Here is a 23,281-nt window from a genome sequence, read left to right on the forward strand (position 1 = left end):
TGCCTGGGTACCACTACACCGGTGAGGGGGGGTGGAAAGGGGGATGTTGGCCCCCCCACCCCCCCCCGCACCCCCAGGCAGCGATACCTGGACCCCCCAGGAGCGCTTGATCTTTGCAAGGCCCTGGCACAGCACGGGAAGGACTCTGGGTGCATCCAACAGGCAGTGAGGGACCCCCCCAGACCCCCCCATTTGCAACCCAGCTCCCACGGGGTCACCCCAAAACATGCCCCCCCCCCCCCCCCCCAGGTAGCCTCCACGTGGACAACCCAGTGCATTGGGTTCTATTACCTGCACAAGTCAGAGCTGGGGCGGGCACAGAGGCAGGTACGGGGGGGTCAGGGACCCCCCCCACAGCGCTGGGGGGGGGGGGGCGCCAGGGACTCCTCCTGGACTTAGGGACCCCCCCTTGTTTTTGGGGTACACTTGCCCCCCCCCCTCTCTCCCAGATGCCACCCAGAGCCCCCATCACCCGCTTCCCCTGCAAACTCTGTGGGGGTGGATGGGGATGGGGGGGGGCACAGAGGGAGCCGGAGGGGTGGTAAAGGGTGGCGGGGGGGGGGGGGGCTCAGATGGAGCCCCCCCCCAACCCCCCCGTTTCCCCCAGGATCTTCCCCAAAATTCCCCCGCAATGCTCACATGAAGATCCACCAGCAGCAAGGGGGGGGCGGCAGCCCCATCCCTCACCCCCATGGCCCCCCAGCAATGGGGGGGGCAGGCAGCATTCCCCCCCCCCCTCAGTATGAGGCACCCATAGTGGGGTGACCCCCCCAAACACGGGTGAGGATGGAGTGGGAATGTTTATTATGGAGGCATCGCTCCATTGGGGAGCCCCATGGGAGAAGTGGGGGGAGCCCCCGCGGAAAGGGGGAGCCCACGGTGATAAATAAAGGCTGAGTGTCCCCGGGGGGGGCCCCACATCCAGCGTGGCCCCGGGGGGGTCCCTCACACCTCGATGTGTGGGTCCGAGCCCCGTCCCTCGCGCTGGAGCTGCTCCTCCTGCCGCAGCTTCGGCTTCTCCGTCCGCGTGTGCCACACCAGCACCTGGGGGGGGCAACAGGGCTGGACCCCCCCACTGCGGCCTAGGCCCCCCCAGCACCCCACTGTGCCCCTAGGAAATCCCAGGCCCCTCAATGTGCCCCTATGAGCCCCCAGCCCCGCACTGTGCCCCTAGGAAATCCATGCCCCCCAGCCCCCCCCATGCCCCTGTGAGACTCCAGCCCTCCCTGTGCCCCTATAAAATCCCAGGCCCCCCCCACACTGAACTATGCTCCTATGAGCCCCCAGCACCCCACTGTGCCCTATGAGCCCCCAGGCCCCTCAATGTGCCCCTATGAGACCCCAGCCCCACACTGTGCCCCTATGAGACCCCAGACCCCCCAGCACCCCACTGTGCCCCTATGAGACCCCAGCCCCCCACTGTGCCCCTATGAGCCCCCAGGCCCCTCAATGTGCCCCTATGAGACCCCAGCATCCCACTGTGTCCCTATGAGATCCCACTGTGCCCCTATAAGACCCCAGGCCCCTTAATGTGCCCCTATAGGCCCCTAGGCCCCTCAATGTGCCCCTATGAGACTCCAGCCCCCACTGTGCCCCTATGAGACCCCAGGCCCCTCAATGTGCCCCTATGAGACTCCAGTCCCCCACTGTGTCCCTATGAGATCCCACTGTGCCCCTATAAGACCCCAGGCCCGTCAATGTGCCCCTATGAGCCCCCAGCCCCCCACTGTGCCCCTATGAGCCCCCAGGCCCCTCAATGTGCCCCTATGAGCCCCCAGCCCCCCACTGTGCCCCTATGAGCCCCCAGGCCCCCACTGTGCCCCTATGAGCCCCCAGGCCCCTCAATGTGCCCCTATGAGCCCCCAGGCCCCCACTGTGCCCCTATGAGCCCCCAGGCCCCCCACTGTGCCCCTATGAGCCCCCAGCCCCCACTGTGCCCCTATGAGCCCCCAGGCCCCTCAATGTGCCCCTATGAGCCCCCAGGCCCCCACTGTGCCCCTATGAGCCCCCAGGCCCCCCACTGTGCCCCTATGAGCCCCCAGCCCCCACTGTGCCCCTATGAGCCCCCAGGCCCCTCAATGTGCCCCTATGAGCCCCCAGCCCCCACTGTGCCCCTATGAGCCCCCAGGCCCCTCAATGTGCCCCTATGAGACTCCAGCCCCACACTGTGCCCCTGAGACCCCAGCATCCCACTGTGCCCCTATGAGCCCCCAGGCCCCTCAATGTGCCCCTATGAGACTCCAGCCCCACACTGTGCCCCTGAGACCCCAGCATCCCACTGTGCCCCTATGAAATCCCAGCCCTGCCCCCAGTCCCCAACTGTGACCTTATGAAATCCCAGGCCCCTCAATGTGCCCCTTTGAGACCTCAGCCCCATACTGTGCCCCTATGAGACCCCAGACCCCCCAGCCCCCCACTGTGCCCCTATGAGCCCCCAGGCCCCCACTGTGCCCCTATGAGCCCCCAGCCCCCACTGTGCCCCTATGAGCCCCCCCCGTACCCCTCCGCTTCCCACCTGGGTGCAGTTCCCCGCCTTGGGTTCGAGCTGCTCGGGGGACACGAGCGCCCCCAGGAGGCTGCTCTCGAGGTAGCCCCGCTCGGCGCGGGGGTCGAAGCGCGCCTCCGGCCGCGCCAGCAGCAGCGGCAGCGCCACGGCGAAGCCGGCCATGTCCAGCGGGAAGGGGCGCTCCGGCTTCCAGCCCGTGTGGAACCCCACGACCCGGCCCCCCGCCACCAGCGGCCGCTCGAAGCGCAGCCCCCCCACCAGCCCCACGGGCCACACCGACACCCCCCGGGTGCTGCGCATCTGGGGGGGAGCGGCAGTGAGGGGGGGGCGTGGAGCAGGATGTTGGGGGGGATCTAAGGGGTTCAAGGGGGGGGAAGGAGGGGAGAGAGGCAGTGGGGGGGGATTTAAGGGGTTCAAGGGGGGGGAGGTTCTGGAGGGGGATTTAAGGGGTTCAAGGGGGGGAGGTTCTGGAGGGGGATTTAAGGGGTTCAAGGGGGGGAGGTTCTGGAGGGAGATTTAAGGGGTTCAAGGGGGGGGAGGTTCTGGAGGAGGATTTAAGGGGTTCAAGGTGGGGGAAGGAGGGGAGAGAGGCAGTGAGGGGATGGGTCATGGAGCAGGATGTTGGGGGGGGATTTAAGGGGTTCTGGGGGCGGTTTAAGGGGTCCAGGGGTGGGTTACAGGGTGATGGGTGGGTATTTAAGGAGTCTAGGGGGTGGATTTTGGGGGTTTGGGGGAGGTATTTAAGGGTGCTGTGGGGTTTAGGGGGTGCTGAGGGGGATTTAAGGGGTTCAAGGGGGAGGAGGTTCTGGACGGGGATTTAAGGGGTTCAAGGGGGAAAAGGAGGAGAGAGAGGCAGTGGGGGGGGGTTGTGGAGCAGGATGTTGGGGGGGGATTAGGGTGTTCTGGGGGGGTTTAAGGGGTCCAGGGGTGGGTTACAGGGTGATGGGTGGGTATTTAAGGAGTCTAGGGGGGATTTTGAGGGAGGTATTTAAGGGTGCTGTGGGGTTTAGGGGGTGCTGAGGGGGATTTAAGGGGTTCAAGGTGGGGGAAGGAGGGGAGAGAGGCAGTGGGGGGGGGGGTCGTGGAGCAGGATGTTGGGGGGGGGATTAGGGGGGTTCTGGGGGGGTTTAAGGGGTCCAGGTGTGGGTTACAGGGTGATGGGTGGGTATTTAAGGAGTCTGGGGGGTGATTTTAGGGGAGGTATTTAAGGGTGCTGTGGGGTTTAGGGGGTGCTGAGGGGGATTTAAGGGGTTCAGGGGGGAGGAGGTTCTGGAACGGGATTTAAGGGGTGCTGGGGTGGGCCAGGAGGCACGGGGGGGGTCAGGGGATGCTGAGGAGGGTCAGAGGGTGCTGGGGGGGTCAGGGGCTGTTGGGGGGTTCAAGGGGTGCTGGGGGTATCAGAGGGTGCTGGGGGGATCAGGGGTTGTTGGGGGGTTCAAGGGGTGCTGGGGGTATCAGAGGGTGCTGGGGGGATCAGGGGTTGTTGGGGGGGGTGGGGTACTGGATGTGCCAGGCGGTACGGGGGAGATCAGGGGCCTCTGGGGGGTCATGAGATGCTGGGGGGGTCAGGGTGCACTGGGGGGATCAGGAGGCACTGGGGGGAATCAGAGGGTGCTGGGGTTGTATTTGAGGGTTCAGGGGGGGATCAGGGGGCACTGGGGGGGCTCAGGAGGTGCCAGGGGGGTGTCAGGTGGCACTGGGGGGAATCAGTGCTGGGGGTGTATTTAAGGGTTCATGGGGGGGCTCAGGGGGCGCTGGGGGCCTCACCTCCTCGAACAGGCGCAGGCTGTAGGTGTTGTCATCGTCTGCGAAGTAAACGACGCCGCGGTCGCCGGGCGCCCTCGTGTCCCGCAGCCAGCGCAGGGCCCGGTTCCGCTGCTCGGCGCCGCGCGGGTGCAGCCAGGGGGGGTCCCCGGGGCGGCGGCGGCTCTCGGGGGGGGTCTCGGCGTGCAGGTGGGTGAAGGGGACCCCGCTGCCGGCCAAGAGCCGCGCCACCAGCGCCGTGGGGGCCGCGGCGTCCTCCACCACCACCCAGTGCAGCGCCCGCACGTGCAGCAGCGTCTGCGACAGCCGCACCAGCTCCGCCTTCTGCACCGGCCTGGGGGGGGGTCAGAAGGGAATAGGGGGGAGTTATGGGGGGCTGTGTGACACCAAGGAAGTGTGGGGAGGGGGGAACAGGCCAGGGTGGGGAGTGCAAATGGGTCTGCAGGGGTGCAGGGAGGAGGGAATGGGAGGGCAGGTTAGGTTTGGAGGGGAACAAATGGGTCGCGGGGGGGCCAGAACAAGTTACATGGGGCCTATGGGGGGTGCAAATGGGTCTGGGAGGGCAGGCTGGGTTCTACAGGAGGTAAATGGGTCTGGGGGGCGCAGATCAGGTTATATGGGGTCCAAGGGGGGTGCAAATAAGTTGGGGGGGGGGGGGCAGATCAGGTTATACGGGGTCTAAGGGGGATGCAAATGGGTCTGGGTGGGGGCAGATCAGGTTATATGGGGTCCAAGAGGGGTGCAAATGAGTTGTTGGGGACACAGATCAGGTTATATTGGGTCCAAGGGGGGTGCACGTAAGTTGGGGGGGGGCAGATCAGGTTATATGGGGTGCAACAGGGATGCAAATGGGTCTGGGGGGGGCAGATCAGGTTATATGGGGTCCAAGAGGGGTGCAAATGAGTTGGGGGGTCACAGATCAGGTTATATTGGGTCCAAGGGGGGTGCACATAAGTTGGGGAGGGGGGAGATCAAGTTATATGGGGCGCAAGGGGGATGCAAATGGGTCTTGGGGGGGGGGGGGTAGATCAAGTTATATGGGGTCCAAGGGGGATGCAAATGGGTCTGGGGGGGCACAGATCAGGTTATATGGGGTCTAAGGGGGGTTCGAATGGGTCTGGGGGGGGGGCACATCAGGTTATATGGGGTCCAAGAAGCATGCAAATGGGTCCGGGGGGGGGGCACAGATCAGGTTATATGGGGTCCACAGGGGGTGCAAATGGGTCCGGGGGGGGGGCACACCAGGCCATACAGGGCTATGGGGGAGACTTTGCAGGCTGTAGAGGATTTGGGGGGGTCTCACCTGGCATAGGTGGGGGTCACGACGTAGATGGTGGGCAGGGCCTGGCCCCCCCCTTGTGCTCGGGGCTCCCCCCGGGCCCCCCCATTCCGCTGCTCCGCCAGCAGCCGGTCCCGGCCCCGGCGCCGCTCGGCCTGGAGCTGCTGGGAGCAGTCACAGGGCTGCCCTGCGGGGGGGGGGGGGGGCACAAACAGAGAAGGGGGGGGGGGGATCAGGGACCCCAGCAAAGCCTTGAATTGGGGGGGGGGTCAGGGACCCCCGAGCGCCCCCCAGCGCCCCCTCACCGAGCTGCAGCAGGGCACAGAGCAGCCCCACCAGCGACACCACGAAGTACACGATGAAAACGTTCTTCAGCTTCACCCTCATGGCAGCGCCGGGGGGGCGGGGGGGGTCTCAGGAGCTCCAGGGGGTGCTGGGGTGGGGGTAGGGGGGGTTCAGGTGTTCGGGGGGGTCCCAATTACCGTGCCCTGCACCCCTCCCCCCCATCACCCACCCCACACCCGGAGCGGTCCCGGTCGTGTCCCGTCCCCCCGCCCCCGTCAGGCCCCGCACCACCGGCACCTCCAACCCCGCCCCCCCCCACCCCCCCGTGCCCCCCGGTACAAATCAGGCCCCATCCGGTAGCTCCCCCTCCCCCCCCCCCCCCGCGCTCCGTTACCGGCACCGGGGGAGGCGGGGCCGGGCCCGGGACCCGCTTCAGGCCGTGAAGCCTCCGCCGGGCCGGGCCGGGCCGGGCCAGGCCAGGCCGGCACTTCCGGTCCACTCCCAACCGTACTCCGGACACCGCTTCCGGTCGCGGTCCGTCCCTAGCGGGGTCCGACCGGAAGCTGCGCTCCCCCTGCCGCCGGTTCCGCGCAGTGCCCAGCCCCTCCTCTCAGAACAGCGGAATTTGAGGTTTTTTTCCTTGGTTTTATTTGTCTTTTATCAAAATTCCTCGCGGGGCCGCACCCTCCCCCACCCTGGCCCCGCCCAGCCGCGGGGGGAGGGGGCCCGGATCTGCCCCCCCCGACCCTCATCATGTGCCCCATAGAGAAAAGAGGGGGTTCCCTCACCCCCCTCCTGACCCCTGCGGGTTAAGGGCAGGGGGAGAAAACGGGGGGGGGGAAGGAAAGAGGAAGAAGGGGAGAAGGGGATGGGGGGGATTTGAGGCACAAGAGGGGCTGGGGGGGGCACACAGAGCCTTGGTCCCCATCCCCCACCAGCCCTCACCCCCCAGCCCCACACTTGGGGGGAAAACAGGGGTTGGGGAGGGGGCAGAGACAATGACCCCCCCCCTCCCCACCCCCACAGCCCAACTGGGGGACACCCCCCACTACAGCAGCCAAGGGGGCAGCGAGAGCTCCCTGCCCCCAGGTGGGGATCAAGGGGGGGGAGAGAGGCTGTGGGGGGGCCCCAGAGGGAGCAGGGCGGGGGGGAGGAGGCGCCCCCCCCCCCCCCCCACGGCAGCGGCCCCCCCCTTTGCATTATCGCAGGATGATGGCCCAGTCGTCGCCCATGCGGACGCCCGGCTTGCGCACGGTGAGGACGGGCGGCTCGGCCTCGTGCTGGAAGTCCAAGCGCGTCTCGGAGCCATCTTTTGGGGGGGGACACGGTGGGAATGAGGGGGTGTCCTGGGGGGGTCCTGGGGGGGGTCACCCCCAATCCCCCCCCCACTCCAACTCACTTGCAGTCTGGAGGATGACGGCGCCAGGTTTCCCTGCCCCCAAGATCACCACGCGCTCGAGCCAGACTGGGGTGTCAAAGGAGCCCCGGGGGTCTGCAGCGCTGCAGGGGAGGAGAAAGAGGAGGTTGGGGGGGTGCAGAGGGGATGGGGATGGGGGGTCCTTCACGGTGGGGAGGGGGCTGGGGGTACCTGGCTGTCAGCGTGTTGCCAGCAAAGGTGAATTGGCGGTGGAGGAAACGCGCCTTTGTCTCGTACTCAAAGCTCTTCCCGTCGTCCAGGAAGAGATCGCCCTCAGCCGTGCCCTGGGGGCAATGGGGGGGGTCAGGGGGAGTTACAGGGGCAATGGTGGGGGGGGGTCCAAGGGGGTCTGCACTGACCTGAGGGCTCAAGGCCACGTAGAGGGTGACGGGATCCCCTCGCATGCACTCGGTTGAACGTCGCACCCGCTCCTGCCGTGGCACCACCGTTCCTCCCCGCTGGAACACCGGCACCTGGTGGGGGAAACAGGGTGTGGGGGGGGAAAGGTGTGCTCAATACCCCCCCCATAGACCCCTTCAGCCCCCCCAAACCCGTCCCCATCACCCACACTGCTCATGGTCACTGGCACGTAGAGCGTCTGTGGCGCATGGTGCTTCTGGTAGGAGACGGTGTCGTACCAGACCTGGGGGTACCAGAGAGGGGTTGGGGGTGTCAACGGACCCCCAACCCCCCCTTCAAAGCCTGCAGCCCCGCCATGACCTCACCTCTCCCTTGCCAGGCAGGTAGACCTGCACTCCACGGGCACCCTGCTCCGTGACGGGGTGCACCAGCAGCGCCCTGTCTGGGGAAGGAAGGGGGGTGCAGGGTCAACACCAAGGTGGGGGGGACTCCAACATATGTGGGGACACCCCAATATGGAAGGAAACCCCCTCTCACCGATCAGGTACTGATCATCAATGGTGAAGGTGGTGGTGTCCTCAGGGTACTCCATCCACAGGGGCCTAGGGGGGAGAAGGGGGAATGTGTCTGGGCTGGGGCAATCCCAGGCACAGGCTGTGGGGAGAAGTGATTCAGGGCAGCCTGAGGAGGAGGATGTGGGGCTGTTGGTGGATGAGAAGCTCCCCATGGGCTGGGTTCCATGTGAGCTTGAGCCCAGAACCCCCCACTGTGTGCTGGGCTGCACCCGCAGAGCTCAGGGAAGGGATTCTCCCCCCTGCTCTGCTCTCTTGAGACCCCACTGCTGAGCAGTTCTGGTGTCCTCAGTATAAGAAGGACACGGAGCTGTTGGAGCAAATCCAGAGGAGGCCACGAGGATGAGCAGGGGAGGGAGCAGCTCCCATAGGAGCCAGGCTGGGAACATGGGGGCTGCTCAGCCTGGAGAAGAGAAGCTGCGAGGAGAGCTCAGAGCAGCTTCCAAGGTCTGAATGGGGGGCTACGAGGATGCTGGAGAGGGACCTTCCGCAGGGACTGCAGCGATGGGACAAGGGGTGATGGGTTCAAACTGGAACAGGGCAGATTTGGACTCGATTTAAGGAAGCTCTTCCCTGTGAGGGTGCTGAGGCGCTGGCACAGGGTGCCCAGAGGAGCTGTGGCTGCCCCATCCCTGGCAGTGCTCAAGGCCAGGTTGGGCACAGGGGCTTGGAGCACCCTGCTCTAGTGGAAGGCGTCCCTGCCTCTGGCAGGGATTGGACCTGGAGGAGCTTTCAGCTCCCTTCCACCACAACCCATCCCACGCTGCGATCCCGGGGGCTCTGCCCTCCCCTCACCTCATGACGGGCAGGCCGTGGCGGTGGCTGTGGTAAAAGGCCGTGTACCAGAAGGGCAGGAGCGCGTAGCGCAGCCGCACAGCCCCGCGGATCAGCGCCGCGTTGTCCTCGCCAAAGAGCCAGGGCTCGCGCCGCGCCGTGTCCAGGTGCGCGTGGGCACGGAAGAAGGGCTGGAAGGCGCCCGCCTGGTACCAGCGCACCAGAAGCTCCGCATCGGGGTTCTTAAAGAAGCCCCCCACGTCCGCTGGGGGGGGGGAGGAGGAAGGGCTTCAGGGTGACCCCCCCCAGCACATGGAGGGCCCCCTCATCATCCCCCCCCAGCCTCGCCCCGCTCACCACCGCAGAAAGCCAGCCCGGCCAGCCCGAAGCTCAGGCACATGGGGATGGAAATCTTAAGGTGCTCCCACTCGGCTGCGTTGTCGCCCGTCCACACAGCACCTGGGAAAGGAAGGGGGGTGAGGAAGAAGATGGGGGGGCACAAGGACACGTGGAGGGGGACCCCCAACCCTCACCATAGCGCTGGGAGCCGGCGAAGAAAGCGCGGCTCAGCACGAAGGGCCGGTGCTGCCCCCCCGAGCGCTGGATCTGCCCCTCGGCTGTTGCCATTTGCTGTGGGGAGAGGAGAGGAAGAGGCCATAAGGGACCCACCCCCCAATGAAGGTAGGGGGCAAAATGGGGTTCGGAGGGGGGTCTTTCCTCACCACATAGAGGCCATAGAGGTTGTGGACGTCGCGGTGCTCCCAGCCGCCGTGGTGCACCGCGTCCTTGTGCATCGTCACCTCGGGGCCGCTGAACACCGAGGGCTCGTTCATGTCGTTCCATGTGAAGAGGATCTCGGTTGAGCCCTGGAGGGGGGGGGCTCCATGGTGAGGAGGGGGGCATGGGGAGGGGTAAACAGAGAAGAGGGGGACACAGTAGCTTGTGGGAGGACACGAGCAATACAGGAAGATGGTGCTGTGAGAGCTAAAGGGCAATGTGGGGCTGACAGTGACTTGGGGAGGGAGGTAACAATGACGTGGGGGGGCTACACAACCACTGCGGGGGGCTGACACTGGCGGGGGGGGACGAACTTGCAGGCAGTGGCTCCTCACCTCATACTGGTCGTATGCAAACATGGACGCCCACCACGCACGCATCTCGGGGTTGGTGAAGTCGGGGTACGCAGCCGAGCCTGGGGACAACAAAGGGGTCAGCGTGACCCCCCCCCAGAACCCCCCAGGGCCCCTCCAGCCCCACTCACCCGGCCAGCACCAGCCCTCATAGTCACTCCCATCCTTTGTCTTGACATAGAAGCCGCGGGAGCGCAGCTCGGTGTGGACACGGTACCCGCTGTCCACCTTGATGTGGGGGTCCACGATGCTGACCATCTGTGGGGACAATGACCCACGTCAGCACCCTTAGGGGGGTTCCCCAGCCCCCCAGCCCCCCCAAGTCCCTTGCTGGGGCCTCCCACCTTGCGTTTCTTCGCGGCCAGTTGCTCCAGCATGGCGCGGGGCCGGGGGAACTTGCTGGGGTCCCACGTGAAGTAGCGTTTGCCATCGGCGTGCTCGATGTCCAGCCAGAGCACGTCGCAGGGGACAGCGTGCTCCTCAAAGCCCCTCTCCACCGCTGCCACGTCCTCCTCGTCGTTGTAGTTCCAGCGGCTCTGGTGGTACCCCAAAGCGAAGAGGGGGGGCAGCGCCTGGGTGCCTGTTGGGGGGCACAGCGAGGCTCGGAATGGGGTCCCTGCTTGCCGCAGGGTGCACCCATTGCCCGCGGTGTTACCGGTGAGGGCAGTGTATTGCCCCATCACGGCGGCAGGCGTGGGGCCCAGCAGCAGGAAGACGTCGATGACGCCGCTCTCCGACATCCAGCGCACATCGGTCTGCGGCGTCTCCCCTCCGCCCTGCATGTAATCCAGCAGCTTCCCAAAGAGCGTCTGCCAGCAGCGGAAAGGGGGTGTCAGGACCCCAGCTGCACCCCCCCACCCCGCTCCCCCCAGCCCCTGTCCCGCACCTTCCCGGCCGTGTTGGAGCTGATGTCAACCCAGGTCTCGGCGGCGTTGAGCCAGAAGATGCCGAGGGTGCGGCGGGCGCTGTGTGCCAGGAGCAGTGGGACGGAGCCGTACAGGGCCATGGGGTTGTAGAGCTCGTACTGGAAGACGTCCAGGTTGTAGAGGCGATACGGGTCCCCCCCCCTGCAGGAGGCCAGTGGGTCAGTGCCCCCCCCGGGTTGGTGCCACCATCCCCCTCCCCGTGCCCTCCCACCGCTCACTCGGTGGTGCGCAGCCGCAGGCTCTCGGCGTGCTCGGGGATGCCGTAGACGTGCTCGAAGCCGGGCAAGGAGAAATCCAGCCCCACCGAGGTGGGTCCTGAGGTGGGACGGGGAAAAGCAGGAAGGGGGGGTGAAACTGGGAGCCCCCTCCCCACACTGACACCCTCCATCAGCCACAGGATGGGGCTCACCGTTGGGCTTGGTGTCTGTGTGCGTCTTGAATGTCTCCTCCCAGGTGCCTGGCTCCTCTGCAGCCTCAGCTGTGGTCTCTGTGGGCTGGGGATAAGGGGTGGGTAAGAAGATGGGGTCTCCCAAAAGCAAAGGGGGGCCCGGCTCCCTGCTGGCCCCCATCCCCTCACCCAGAGCCCCTCATCCCTGTGATACCTTCTCGCTCTGGTCACCAGCCTCCTCCATCCCAACAGCAGCTTCCTCCTGCCCTTCAGCAGCTGCCCCCTCCTCTGCTGTGGGCTCCCTGGGGGTGTCCCTGGCGGGGGGGGAAGGAGCAGTTATGGGGTGCTGGAGCACCCCAGTCGCTGCAGGGACAAATGAGACACACAGCAGGTCCGCAGTGAGGGACAGACAGACACAGGCCACCCAGAAAGGCACTCACTTGGGGACCCGAGATGGGGGGGAGCACCCCAACAACCACCCCCCAGCTCAGTCAGGGGGAGCAGCTCCTCACTTCTAGGGGGACAGGGATGGCCCCAGCAGCTCCTGGCTCCTCCTCCCTCCCATTGGAGCCTGGGGTAGGGGGTCCCACTGAGGGCCCATGGGGAGGGCAGGGGAGTGGAGGGGGGCAGAGACAGCAGCAGAAGCCACAGATTTACCTATGGAAAAGGGTCTTGATCTTATCCCACAAGCTACCGACCGAGCTACTAAGTTTATCCGAGAAACTGGGGCGCGGGCAGGGGGGGAAGCGCAGCCAGAAACAGAAACAGCCAAGAGTCAGTGCAAGGAGGCGCCGGACGGACAGACGGACACAGCCCGGCCCGGCTTCCCCCCCGCCCCCTTCCCCACGGCCTGCCCTCCCTTTCGGGGGGACCCTCAGAGCGCTGCTGCTCCCCGCTCCCCACCTTCCCTGGGGTTTACCTTCACTGGGAGGGGTCCAGCAGGGAATGGGGGCACCCCAGGGAAATGGGGGGGGGTGTTTTCTGGGTGCCCCAATTGTGTGGGGGGGGAAATGTGGGGATGGAACCAGTGCCCATCCCTTGCCCGGTGCAGAGCAGCCCCCCCCCAGCCACACTCACGAGTCCCGGCGCTGCCGGAGGTGCTCGAAGAAGAGGAGCCCGCGGGCATTGACGCTGCAGAGCAGCTCCCGGCCCTGCAGCAGGTCCATGCGGAACGGCTTCTCTGTCACCAGCAGCCGGTGTCCAGCCGGGCCCAGCGACAGCTCCAAGCTCCCTTCATCCTGCCCCGTCACCGCCAACCTGCCGGGAGCGGGGGTGTTGAAGGGGGCTTCTTGCACCCCGGCCCCGTGCCACCCCCGTTCCTGTGCGTGTCCCGGTGCTCACCGCTCCACGGGGGGCTCCCCCACCAGCACATCGGGCACCTCGAACCGCGGCCGCAGTGGGTTCAGCTCCTTGATGCGGATCCGGGTCATGTTGCCCTGCAGCCCCCACAGCTCCAGCAGCAGCGGGACCTGGATAAGGGACACGGCATCAGCGGGACGGCCCCGGCCACCGCAGCCCCCTCCCCGGCCCCGTGCGGACCTTGGTGGCCTCATTGACGAGCTGCATCCTGGCGGCGTCGGGCCCGAGCTGCAGCGACTCCAGCAGGGCTCGGTACGGAGACTGCCCGGGGCTGAGGCCGCGCTGGCGCCTGCCGGGGGAAGCGGGGTGGAAAGAGGCTGAGCGCGGCCCCGGCCCGGCCGCTGCCCCGCCCCGGGGGCTGCCCCCGGTACCCACCTGCAGAACCCGCTCTGTTCGCACGTCTTGAAGTTGCTGCGGTCCACGGCGAGGGCGGCCCCGAGGCAGAGCGCAGCGCAGAGCAGCGCCGCCGGCCGCCGCCTGCGGGGGGACGGGAGGGAGGGAGGGAGGCACGGGGCGAAGGGCAGGGCCGCGGCCCCGCCTCCGGCCCCGCGGGGAACGGGCCGAGGGGAAGCGGCGGAAACAGAACGGGACCGAGCGGGGCAGGGGGGAACGGGACAACGGGGGGGGGGGGGGGGAGCATCGGTGCCGGGACCCGACGCGGGATGGGGGCCCCCGGGCAGCGATGGGGGGGGTGGGGGTCCCGAAGGGGTGCGGGGGGGTCCCGGTGGGCGGGACCCGCGGGGGGGGGAGGGGGGGAGGGATCCGGTTGTGGGGGGGGGAAGACGGGGTTTCCGCGCGCACGCTCACCTCCCCGGCGCTGCCGCCATCTTGGATGGGAGCTGACCCTTGACCCCGCCCCTGGCCTCACGCCGCAGAGTCCCATTGGCTGAGGGGAGCCCCGCCCCGGCCACACCCCCACAGCGGCCCGCCGGCTTGGTTGCCATGGAGACCATAGCCCCGCCCCCGCTCCGTCCCGGTATGACAGATGGGAACTCCCACCAATCAGAGAGCGGGAAAGGGACGTACCTTGTACGGGAAAGGCAGACCAATGAAAGCGTGGCGCAGATGAGTGACACATCTGAGGCCCAATCAAAACACGTGCTCTGCCCGGAGACCCGCCCTCCCGCTGCGGGCTTCCCCGGCAACGCCCCGCCCCGCGGTCGTAGCAACCACGGCCAAGGCCGCATCGGCCCGCCTCTTCCGGTCAGAAGCCAATCAGCAGCCCTCTTCTATAAGTGACAGTGCGAAGCCACCAATCAACAGGCTCCTCTCACCCTCATAATCCCGGCATTTTGAGCGGCAGGTGATCTGACCAATGAGAGCGGGAGCGGCTGGCCGAGCTGGCTGCCAATCAGCGTGGAGGCGTGGGTCGTCGCTAGGCCGCTGCTTTGTGGTGAGTGGGGACGGGGACCACGGAGCTGGGGCGGGCCCAGCGGGATGGGGCGAGCCCCGGGGGGGCGGAACGGGTCCTACCGGGGCTGAACGGGTCCTACCGGGGCTGACCGGGTCCTGCTGGGGCTGACCGGCCTGCACCGGGGCTGAACGGGTCCTGCCGGGGCTGACCGGGCCGCGCCGGGGCTGATCGGGTCCTGCTGGGGCTGAACGGGTCCTGCTGGGGCTGACCGGGCCGCATCGGAGCTGGCCGTGTCCTACCGGGGCTGACCGGGTCCTGCTGCTGCTGCCCGGTCCCCACCGGGGCTGACCGGGCCGCACCGGGGCTGGCAGCAGCCTCCTGTGCAGCCCCCCCTCACGCTGTCTTCCCCCCCGTCCAGGGCCGGCAGAGCCCCGCGGGACACCATGGAGTTCCCCGAGCACAGCCGGCAGCTGCTGCGGGGGCTGCGGGAGCAGCGGGCCCAGGGCTTCCTCTGCGACTGCACCGTGCTGGTGGGCAGCGCCCCGTTCCCGGCGCACCGCGCGGTCCTGGCCGCCTGCAGCGCCTTCTTCCACATGTGCTACGCGGAGCGGCTGGATAAGGGCGACCTGGTGTGCCTGAACAGCGAGATCGTGACGCCGCCCGCCTTCGGGCTGCTCCTGGAGTTCATGTACGAGGGGCGGCTGGCGCTGGCAGCCACGCCGCTGGAGGACGTGCTGGCGGCCGCCAGTTACCTGCACATGAACGACGTCGTCAAGCTCTGCAAGAAGAAGCTGCAGGCGCGGGTCCCGGCTGAGGCCGACAGCACCAAGCGGGAGGAAGATGCCCCGGGCAGCCCCCCGCTGCCACCCGCCGCGCCCCAGCAGTGCCCACCCAGCCCTGGGGCACCCCTTTTGGCCCCCCCCGGCCCGGTCCCGGAGGCTGGGGATGGCGAGGAGGAAGGGGTGCCCCCCCCCGAGCCGCCCGTGTCCCGCGTGGATGTGGCTGACACCACGCAGCCCGGCATGGAGGGCGACTGGTCCCGTGCTGCAGCACCGGAGCTGCCCCTCCCCAGCCCCAGCAGCTCGACGGAGGCCGCCCCCCGCGCCACCTTCCCTGGGGGCGAGCTGCCCGCCCCGGGGGGGCTCTGCGCAGGGCCCTGGGCTCCCGCAGCCCCTGGGGGGCTGCTGCCTGCTGCAGTCAAGGTGGAAGCCATCGTCATCTCCGACGAGGAGCCCGAGGCGGGCACCCGCCGCTCTGCCAGCCTCTTCCCGGCGCCTGCCCGTGCCCCGCGGCCTGCGGCCTTCGGGGAGGCATCGGGGGAGCCGCTGCCCTTCGGGCTGCCAGCGCTGCGGGAGCCGCTGTTCCTGCCACCGCTGGAGGGGCGCGGGGGCTTCGGGCTCTTCACCGAGGAGGCACCGACCTGCCCCACGTGCGGGAAAACGTTCTCCTGCTCCTACACCCTGCGGCGCCACGCCACCGTGCACACGCGGGAGCGTCCCTACGAGTGCCGCCATTGCCTGCGCAGCTACACCCAGTCCGGGGACCTCTACCGCCATATCCGCAAGGCCCATAGCCACGGGCCGCCCACCCGCGGCGGGGCCCACAGCGACCACGACCGTGACTGCGACAACCCCCCCTAACGGGGCCGGGCGGCGGGGCCGGCGGGCGGAAGGACCCGGGGGGCGCCGGCGAGAGGGAGGGGCCGGGGGCGGGGCCGAGCGGGTGTACGGCAGTCACGTGGTGCAGCGCGGGAATAAAGCACCGCTGGAAAAGGGTGGTCCTTGAGGGGGCGTGGCTTGGGGCCACGCCCACGCCGCGCTCCTATTGGCTCTCGCCTGCCCAATGGCTGAGCTTGGTCACCACTGCACCTGCTGTGGCAGAGCGTCTGCGCGTCGCTTTGCCGCCCCCTGGCGTGAAGGAGGAACTCGGGAGCTGCCTCCGGTCCCGTCCCAGTTTGAATAGGGATGAATCCCAGTCCATCCCCAGCCCTATCCCAGTTATAACAGGGCCAAATACCAGTCCGGCCGAATCAGCCCCAGGTCCTGCTTCGTTCTGTCCCAGCAGACCCCAGGCACTGCGTGGTCTTGTCTCGATCTCTCCCAGTCCCCTCCCCATCCTTCCCAATCCATCCCTGTCCCATCCCAGTCCTTCCCAATCCATCCCTCTCCCATCCCAGTCCTTCCCAATCCATCCCTCTCCCATCCCAGTCCTTCCCAATCCATCCCTCTCCCATCCCAGTCCTTCCCAATCCATCCCTGTCCCATCCAAGTCCTTCCCAATCCATCCCTCTCCCATCCCAGTCCTTCCCAGTCCCATTCAATCCCACCACACGAAGGCTTAAAGCACTTTAATCACAAAAATAGAGCTCTGTGCTGCGGCACCTATAAAAAGGGGGATTGGGGGTGGCGGGGGCCAGGGCGGGTGCCCCCACACCCGGGTCAGGAGCAGGCAGGGGGGCCCCCAGGGCGGGGGGCACAGGCCGGGGTCCCCCCGAAGAAGGTGGGCTCGGTGAGGGGGTGCAGGAGCAGAAGGAAGAGCAGGACCCCCAGCAGGTAACAGGGCAGCAGCGCCCGGCGCCGGGGGTGCTCCAGTGCCGCCCCCACCGCTGGGAAGCCCATGGAGTTGCAGAAGGAATGACACAGCACCGGGCCCGCCAGGTGACCTGCGGGAGGGACGGACACACCGACAGAGCCATGGAGACCCCCCCGGTCATGCTGTACCCCCCCCCAAGCCTGCACCCACCTGTCCTGAGGAAGAGGAAGGCCGTGTAGGCGCCGAAGACGGCGGTGTAGGAGAACTGGAAAGCTATGGGAAGGAGGAAGAGGGGGGCTGGAGGGGCCCGGATCCCCCCCATGTTCCCCACACTGCTCCAGGCATCCCACATCCCCCCCAGACACCCCAAGTTAACCTTCAGCACCCCAACATCTTCCCTTCAGGCAGCCCAAATCCCCCTTGAGCACCCTATGTGCCTCCCCCAGCACCCCAATATCCCACCCAGACACTCCAAATCCCCCTTAAGAACACTATGTACCCCCCAGGCACTCCAAATCCCCCTTAGTCACCCTATGTGTCCCCCTGGGCACCCTACCCTGCCCCATCCACTCCATATCCCCCTCCCAGCTCCCCAACCACCCCTCGCCCCGGGCCCCCATAGCGGTACCTGCTGACATAAAGATGCTGCTGACAGAGCCCTGTCGGAACCGGAGCTGCTCAATGACGTGGTGGAAATGGGCTGGGGGGTGAGAACAGGGCTGTGAGGGTTGGTTTGGGGGGGCCAAGGGGGGGTCCCCGGGGTGGGGTTCACTCACCCACACCGAAGAAGAGGGGGCAGGCGAGGACGGCAGGGCCGGGCCCGGTGCAGGGCACCAGCATGGGCAGCATGCAGGCACGGAACACCAGCTCCTCCGTCAGCGGGGCCACCACCTGGTTCCGTAGCCAGCGCACGTCCCCCAGGCACAGCACCCAGAACCGGGGGTCTGCGGGACAAAGAGGGGGTTCGGGGGGGCATGAATAGACCCTAAACCTCCTCCTGCTGCCCCCCCAAACCCACTGCCCCATTCACTGCTCCCTAACCCAACAGCTCCACCCCCCCAAAACCCCCATCAATGCCCAACTGCTCCCCCCCACCCCATTACCCAGCACCCTGGTTGGGACCCCCCCCAAGAAGTTGTGTCCCCCCCTTACCAAAAGCCACTCTGATGCCATCGAGCCAGCGCCAGGGACAGTCCATGGAGAGCTGGATGAGGGGTCCCAGGAAAAGGATCTGGGGGGCATGGGGGGCTTACAGGGGGGCTGGATGGGGTCAGGGGCTGGTGACCCCCCCCAGCCCCACACATACCATAGTGAGCAGCAGTGGCAGCAGCGTGGCCGGCACCAGTCCCTCCAGGCGCAGCCCCAGCAGTGCTGGCAGGGGGGTGTCGAGCTGTGGGGAGGAAATGGGGGGTGAGCACCACATGTGGGGGTGTCCCCCCCCCACAACCCGGGGCACAGCCCCCTCCACACTCACCTTGACGCCCGTCAGCTCCTTCCAGAGCCACACAAAGGCCGGCGAGAGCCCCGACACCACCAGGACGCTGGTGAAGCGCCGCTTGATGACAGACGGATGGTCCCTGTGGCCAAGGGGGGGTCAGTGTGCGGTGGGGGGGGCTGCCCCCCATTGCCCCCACTCCACAGACACTAAAGAGCTCCCCCAGGCCCTCCCACCCCCTTCATGTACTCCATAACCCCCCCCAATAACTCAAAGACCCCGTTCCGAGTGCCCTCAATGCACTCCAGCCCCCCCGGTACCACTTAAACCCCGCCAGGTACGCTACAGACCACCCCAGCCCCCCCGGTGCCCTATAGACCCCCAAATCCCCTACAGACCCCCACGGACCCTACAACCCCCCCCCAGACCGCCCCCAAGCACCCCACAGACCCCCCTAGAGCCCCTCATGTACCCGACAGACCCCCCCCCAAGCCCGCTACAGCCCCCCAGCGCCCCGGCCCGTACCGCGGCAGGGGGCTGCCCCACACGTAGAGGCTGCCCACGTAGGAGCAGGCCAGGCTGAGGCAGGCGAGCACCGCGGCCCAGCACGGCCCGGGGCCGGCGGCGGGGGCCGGAGCCGCGCCGGGGCCGGGACCGGGGCCCGGCCCGGTTCGAGCCGGCGCGGCCGCGGCCCAGGACGAGGCGCCCGCGGGCTGCGACAGCGCCATGGCGGGGGGGCGGGGCCAGCCCCGGGGGCGGGGCCTAGGCTGGAGGGGCGGGGCCAGCGCCAGGTGCAGCAGGGCGGGGGCGCGGGGGCGGGGCGTTCCAGAGGCGGGGATAGGAGAAATGGGCGTGGCTTGAAGTGGGCGGGGTTTGAGGATGGGGGCGGGGATTGAGATGGGGCGTGGTTGTCGGGGCGGGGCGTCAGGGGGCGGGGCAATGGCGTGGTTACTGAGTGGGAAAACGGAGTGGGGGAACTGGGACAGAGCGGGGCAAAGGGGAGCAACTGGGAAAACTGGGACCAGTGGGGAACTGGAATTGACTGGGAGAACTGGCACCAGTAGGGAACTGGGACCAGTGGGGGACTGGGAGAAATGGGACCAGTAGGGAATTGAGACCAGTTGGGGACTGGGAGTGACTGGGAGAACTGGGACCAGTGGGGGATTGGGACCAGTGGGGAACTGGGAATGGCTGGAAGAACTGGGACCGACTGAGAGAAATAGGAGCAACTGGGAGAATGGGGAGCAAATGTGGCACTAGAAACAACAAAGGAAACTGGGACCAACTGGGGGAACTGGACTGGGGCTGCCAGAACCAGCTGGGACCGGGTGAACTGGGTGAACTGGGCTGGCACATGGCAGAGGAGTGGGCTCCATCCCTGTCCCTTAGGACATCCATCGGGCCATCTCCTGAAGCAACACCTGCAGGATGGGGGGGGGTCAATGGGGTTTAATGGGGGAGTAAAAGGGGGGGTCCCCCCCAGTGACACCCACCTGCCCCTGGCTGCTCTGGGAACCCTCCTCATTCCCCTCCTCTTCCTCCTCCTCCATTTGTTCGCTCCGCACACGGGGATGCTCCAATGGGGACCCTGGGAGGGGTCAAAGGGGGGGTCTATGGGGCGGGTGGGGGGCTGTGGACCCCCACCTCCATCCCGGCGTGTCCCTCACCCCCCCGGGGGTCCCTGGGGGTCTCGCAGGAGCCGATGGGCAGCAGCCGCCTGTGGGTGACCTCAGCCAAGCTCTGACGAGCGGCCGCCACCAAAGCTGGGGTGTCCTCAACCTGTGGGGACACCAGGAAGGGGAACGGGGGGTGAGAACCTCCCCCAGACCCCCCCTTCACCTCGGGGGTCCGTGTGACCCCCCCGTACCTGCATGGAGCGCAGGCAGCCCCGGCGGAACCGGGTGCTGGTGCTCCCGGTCACCACAGCCATCACCGCGTCCAGCGCGACAGAAAGGGACCGTGCCAGGCGCTGCTGGGCCTGCGGGATGGGAAACGGGGTTCAATGGGGGTGCTGGTGCCCCCCCCCCAAATGTGTGGTACCAACCTCGTGCCGCTGGCGCAGCTCCCCCAGTACGGGGTGGACGAGGGTCCGGAGCCCACGGGCCAGCGCCGGGCGGCTGCTCCATAGCGTCTGCTCCAGGTGCTGCAGCAGCACCAGGCGGGTGCCTGCGGGGACAGATGGGGACAGCCCGGACCATGGGGACACCCCCAGACCATGGGGACACCCCTTAGACCATGGGGACACCCCTGTATGACAGAGACAGCCCCAAGACCACGGGGACACCCCCAGACCATGGGGACACCCCTGTATGACAGAGACACCCCCAGACCATGGGGACACCCCTGTATGACAGAGACACCCCAAGACAATGGGGACACCCCCAGATTATGGGGACACCCCTGTATGACAGAGACACCCCCAAGACCATGGGGACACCCCCAAGACCACGGGGACACCCCCAGACAATGGGGACACTCCTGTATGACAGAGACACCCCTAAGACCATGGGGACACCACATAGACCATGGGGACACCCCCTGACAATGGGGAACCCCCAACCTCAGCCCTCCCAGTCCCACTCACTGGCATCATACGCCTGGAAGGGGTCCTCGTGCTGGAGGAAGAGGAAGAGCAGGAGGCTCTGGGGGTGCTGGTCCCCATCGGGGCCATCCGCTCCCTGCTGCACCGTGTAGGTGGCATCGGGGGCCACCAGCTCTGCAGGGACAAGATGGGGGGCACTGGGGGTGCTGCCACCGGTGGGACCCCCCCTTGTTGTCACCAGACCCCCCCTCACCTTCCTCCCCCTCTGTCTGGGCATGGGGGGCCGCGGTAAAGCCGAATTGCTCCCAATCCGCCATCCAAGAGGGATCCTGGAAGAACCGGGGCACTGCGGCCGGGAGCCCCGCGGGGTCGTACAGGAACAAGTGGCCACGGTCAAGGACAACGGCCTGGCCCCATGTGTGCCCCCCCCCCCCCGCCCCCCCCAGTTCCGTCCCGGATCCCACCGGGAACACCGGGATATGGCAATGGTGTTGAGGCAGGAGGGCCGGTTGGGGGCCCGGCGCAGGCAGGGGCACAAGGCAGCCACAGGGACCAGGCTCAGCTCCCCCCCAAGTCCTGCGGCCACCGCGGGGGGGGGCACCCGCAGGCGGATGGGGGGGCCCAGTGTGGGGTGGATCCTGCTGCAGGGGGGGGCACCCCCAGCGGCTGCCGGCCTGGAGCTGGGGGAGAGACGAGAGGAGGGTGCTGGGTCCATCCGGATGCAGCCCAGGATGTGCAGCATCCCCCGGGACAGCCCCAAGGGATCATGTCCATGTCCTGCTGCCCCCCCCTCACCGCCACCCCCTCTGCATCCTGGGGACCCTGAGCCACCCCCTGTGCATCCCATTAGCCCTGAGCTACCCTGGCCTGGCCCCATTCTGTCGTTATCCCCATCCCTGTCATCATCCCTGTCCCCATTCTATCTCCATCCCTGTCTTCATCCCCATCCTTTCCCTATCCCCATCCCTGTCTTCATCCACATCCTTTCCCTATTCCCATCCCTATCCCCGCCCTTTCCCTATCCCCATCCCTGTTTTCATCCCCATCCTTTTACCTAATCCCATCCTATCCTCATCCCCATCCCTGTCTTCATCCCCATCCTTTCCTTATCCCCATCCCAATCCTGTCCCCATCCCAGCTCCCATCCCATCCTGCCCCATTGGATCCCCATCCTGCCCTCATCCCCATCCCATCCCATCCCATCCTACAGCACGAAGTGCCAGCTCTGGACCCGCAGCCTCACTCCCTCCAGCGTCCAGGCACTCTCCCTCCTGCAGAACACAGGGACAAGGCTGGCACCGGCCTGGGACCCCCCCGAATCCCCCCCCATGGGGTCCCAGGTTGGGGGTGCCCATAGGATGTGGGGGTGTCCCTGGTGTCTCACCCATAGCTGTGCGAGGCCACGGCTCCATTCATGCTGACACACAAGTGAAACTCCACCTGGGGGGCATGGAAGGGGGGGGTTTAAACGTTGGGACCCCCCCTGTGTGCACCCCGATGTGTGTCATCCCCCCCCCCGCGCTGGTACCTCGGGGTGCACCACGCTGGCCTTGTGCAGGAACTGCCGCAGCCACACACAGTCGGGGGGGGCGCAGAGCTGGGGGGGGGGGCACGGGGAGGTGGGGGGGGCACCCCAAAGCCCCCCACCACCTCAGTGGGGGGGGGTCCTGCTGCTTCACCCCAGTTTGGGGAGACAACGCCAGCCCTGCCAAGGGACTGGAAACCAGTTTGGGGGCTGCTGTGGGTATTGGGGAACCGCCTGCCCCCCCCCCCGTGACCCCAATTTGTCGTCCCCCCCCCCAAAACCAGGCCACCCCGGTTATATTTATCCACTTGCCCTACTTGTGGCGGGGGCCGGAGCTCCCCCGGGGCCCCCGGCCCCAATTCTGCCCCCCCCCAAGGTCACCCTGGGTGTGGGGAAGGAGAGCAAATGGGGGGGGGGGGGGGGGCTGGGATTGAGGGGACCCCCCCTCACCTGAAAGGCCAGGCACAGGCGGGCCCGGCGCAGGATGCGGCCGCAGCACGGAGCAGGGACATGGGGCACCCCCGGCACCCCCAGAGCGGCTGCGGGATGGGGGGGGCACAGTGAGGACCCCCCCCGATGGGGGTGGAGCTGCACTGGGGGGGGGCGCGGGGGGGGTCCTACCTCCCAAAAGGGCTTCGGTGTCGATGCCATGGGTCAGGTCCCCGGCGGCCGCCACTGCAGGGACAAAGGGGGGGTTGGGGTCCCCTCACCACCCCCCCCCCCGAAACCCCCCTCCTTCGTCTCCCCCCCCCCCACCGGTGATGGTGCAGCCGGACTGGGCCGTGTCCCCCTCTGCTGCCAGGGCCACCAGCAGGGACCCCCCCTTCTGCTCCCCGCTGCTGGGGGGGGGCAGGACCAGGAGGAGCCGCTCCAGAACCTGCGGGGACAAACGGGGTGGGGGGACCCCAAGAGACCCCCGTCCCCATTAGTGACCTCTGACCCCACCAGTGACCCCCAGAGACCCCTTAGGGAAGCCCCTGAACCCCCTCACCCAACGCACGGCCCGGTCCGCCATGTTGTGCCCCCCCAACTCCCCTTTTCCCGCGAGCGCCCCCTGGCGGCGTGGAGGAAGGGGGGCGCCAAGGCCACCCCCACCACTCCCCCCAACCAGGGAGGGGCGGTCACTATGGCAA

At 67.4% G+C, this 23,281-nt stretch overlaps 5 protein-coding genes across 9 annotated transcripts; 1 reads left to right on the forward strand and 4 right to left on the reverse strand.

Annotated features, from left to right (window-relative positions):
• Positions 1-715: 715 nt before the first annotated feature.
• On the reverse strand, positions 716-6,337 carry B3GAT3 (beta-1,3-glucuronyltransferase 3). Of its 2 annotated transcripts, none has more exons than XM_065664775.1 (6): positions 6,229-6,337; positions 5,855-5,982; positions 5,574-5,736; positions 4,274-4,604; positions 2,516-2,859; positions 716-1,044 (listed from the first exon to the last, which is right to left on the reverse strand). In XM_065664775.1, exons 2-6 carry the CDS (start codon positions 5,934-5,936, stop codon positions 738-740), a joined length of 1,227 nt encoding a protein of 408 aa, XP_065520847.1. In that variant the 5' UTR covers positions 5,937-5,982; positions 6,229-6,337; the 3' UTR covers positions 716-737. The 2 variants fall into 2 exon arrangements, with proteins under 2 accessions (XP_065520847.1, XP_065520848.1); XM_065664776.1 differs by having other exon boundaries at positions 782-1,044; positions 2,516-2,806.
• A 121-nt stretch (positions 6,338-6,458) lies between these two features.
• GANAB (glucosidase II alpha subunit) lies at positions 6,459-13,641 on the reverse strand. 3 transcript variants are annotated; one of them, XM_065664773.1, is made up of 25 exons: positions 13,568-13,641; positions 13,136-13,237; positions 12,941-13,049; positions 12,743-12,870; positions 12,479-12,658; positions 12,059-12,124; positions 11,616-11,715; positions 11,423-11,507; positions 11,232-11,328; positions 10,974-11,154; positions 10,743-10,863; positions 10,432-10,667; positions 10,219-10,345; positions 10,070-10,149; positions 9,680-9,823; positions 9,491-9,587; positions 9,315-9,416; positions 8,979-9,222; positions 8,149-8,213; positions 7,977-8,053; positions 7,820-7,894; positions 7,611-7,724; positions 7,423-7,535; positions 7,234-7,334; positions 6,459-7,143 (listed from the first exon to the last, which is right to left on the reverse strand). In XM_065664773.1, exons 1-25 carry the CDS (start codon positions 13,585-13,587, stop codon positions 7,034-7,036), a joined length of 2,874 nt encoding a protein of 957 aa, XP_065520845.1. In that variant the 5' UTR covers positions 13,588-13,641; the 3' UTR covers positions 6,459-7,033. The 3 variants fall into 3 exon arrangements, with proteins under 3 accessions (XP_065520845.1, XP_065520844.1, XP_065520846.1); XM_065664772.1 differs by having other exon boundaries at positions 10,743-10,896; XM_065664774.1 differs by lacking the exon at positions 12,059-12,124 and having other exon boundaries at positions 10,743-10,896.
• A 432-nt stretch (positions 13,642-14,073) lies between these two features.
• Positions 14,074-15,886, forward strand: ZBTB3 (zinc finger and BTB domain containing 3). Its single transcript, XM_065664783.1, has 2 exons — positions 14,074-14,153; positions 14,533-15,886. The coding sequence occupies exon 2, from the start codon at positions 14,558-14,560 to the stop codon at positions 15,752-15,754; it is 1,197 nt and encodes a 398-aa protein (XP_065520855.1). The 5' UTR covers positions 14,074-14,153; positions 14,533-14,557; the 3' UTR covers positions 15,755-15,886.
• Positions 15,887-16,446: 560 nt separating this feature from the next.
• RCE1 (Ras converting CAAX endopeptidase 1) lies at positions 16,447-18,824 on the reverse strand. Its single transcript, XM_065664780.1, has 8 exons — positions 18,607-18,824; positions 18,121-18,223; positions 17,953-18,036; positions 17,799-17,877; positions 17,423-17,590; positions 17,275-17,346; positions 16,857-16,919; positions 16,447-16,776 (listed from the first exon to the last, which is right to left on the reverse strand). The coding sequence occupies exons 1-8, from the start codon at positions 18,807-18,809 to the stop codon at positions 16,553-16,555; spliced, it is 996 nt and encodes a 331-aa protein (XP_065520852.1). The 5' UTR covers positions 18,810-18,824; the 3' UTR covers positions 16,447-16,552.
• A 551-nt stretch (positions 18,825-19,375) lies between these two features.
• Positions 19,376-22,988, reverse strand: TOP6BL (TOP6B like initiator of meiotic double strand breaks). 2 transcript variants are annotated; one of them, XM_065664778.1, is made up of 13 exons: positions 22,905-22,988; positions 22,599-22,823; positions 22,152-22,220; positions 22,008-22,063; positions 21,832-21,894; positions 21,105-21,303; positions 20,877-21,006; positions 20,666-20,797; positions 20,126-20,247; positions 19,949-20,059; positions 19,749-19,860; positions 19,575-19,669; positions 19,376-19,502 (listed from the first exon to the last, which is right to left on the reverse strand). In XM_065664778.1, exons 2-13 carry the CDS (start codon positions 22,797-22,799, stop codon positions 19,467-19,469), a joined length of 1,326 nt encoding a protein of 441 aa, XP_065520850.1. In that variant the 5' UTR covers positions 22,800-22,823; positions 22,905-22,988; the 3' UTR covers positions 19,376-19,466. The 2 variants fall into 2 exon arrangements, with proteins under 2 accessions (XP_065520850.1, XP_065520851.1); XM_065664779.1 differs by having other exon boundaries at positions 19,417-19,502; positions 19,575-19,655.
• Positions 22,989-23,281: the final 293 nt, after the last annotated feature.

This window comes from Lathamus discolor, unplaced genomic scaffold (assembly GCF_037157495.1).
Source record: "Lathamus discolor isolate bLatDis1 unplaced genomic scaffold, bLatDis1.hap1 Scaffold_59, whole genome shotgun sequence".
Taxonomy (NCBI): Eukaryota; Metazoa; Chordata; class Aves; order Psittaciformes; family Psittacidae; genus Lathamus; species Lathamus discolor.

Excerpts from the sequence above, each read along its gene's own strand:
- B3GAT3 (XM_065664775.1), bottom strand. The coding sequence starts at position 5,936 with ATGAGGGTGAAGCTGAAGAACGTTTTCATCGTGTACTTCGTGGTGTCG. Across the intron at positions 5,737-5,854 it reads CTGTGCCCTGCTGCAGCTCG|GGCAGCCCTGTGACTGCTCC; the intron begins GTGAGGGGGCGC and ends CCCCCCCCGCAG. Across the intron at positions 4,605-5,573 it reads GTGACCCCCACCTATGCCAG|GCCGGTGCAGAAGGCGGAGC; the intron begins GTGAGACCCCCC and ends ACCCCCCCCCAG.
- GANAB (XM_065664772.1), bottom strand. The coding sequence starts at position 13,587 with ATGGCGGCAGCGCCGGGGAG. Across the intron at positions 11,716-12,058 it reads ATCAAGACCCTTTTCCATAG|GGACACCCCCAGGGAGCCCA; the intron begins GTAAATCTGTGG and ends CCCCCCCGCCAG. Across the intron at positions 11,155-11,231 it reads CTGCGGCTGCGCACCACCGA|GGGGGGGGACCCGTATCGCC; the intron begins GTGAGCGGTGGG and ends GGCCTCCTGCAG.
- ZBTB3 (XM_065664783.1), top strand. The coding sequence starts at position 14,558 with ATGGAGTTCCCCGAGCACAGCCGGCAGCTGCTGCGGGGGCTGCGGGAG.
- RCE1 (XM_065664780.1), bottom strand. The coding sequence starts at position 18,809 with ATGGCGCTGTCGCAGCCCGCGGGCGCCTCGTCCTGGGCCGCGGCCGCG. Across the intron at positions 18,224-18,606 it reads TGGGGCAGCCCCCTGCCGCG|GGACCATCCGTCTGTCATCA; the intron begins GTACGGGCCGGG and ends CCTTGGCCACAG. Across the intron at positions 17,591-17,798 it reads TGGCATCAGAGTGGCTTTTG|ACCCCCGGTTCTGGGTGCTG; the intron begins GTAAGGGGGGGA and ends TTTGTCCCGCAG.
- TOP6BL (XM_065664778.1), bottom strand. The coding sequence starts at position 22,799 with ATGGCATCGACACCGAAGCCCTTTTGGGAGGTAGGACCCCCCCCGCGC. Across the intron at positions 21,304-21,831 it reads CAGAGCTGGCACTTCGTGCT|CTCCAGGCCGGCAGCCGCTG; the intron begins GTAGGATGGGAT and ends TCTCTCCCCCAG. Across the intron at positions 21,007-21,104 it reads CCTGCCTCAACACCATTGCC|TTGTTCCTGTACGACCCCGC; the intron begins ATATCCCGGTGT and ends GACCGTGGCCAC.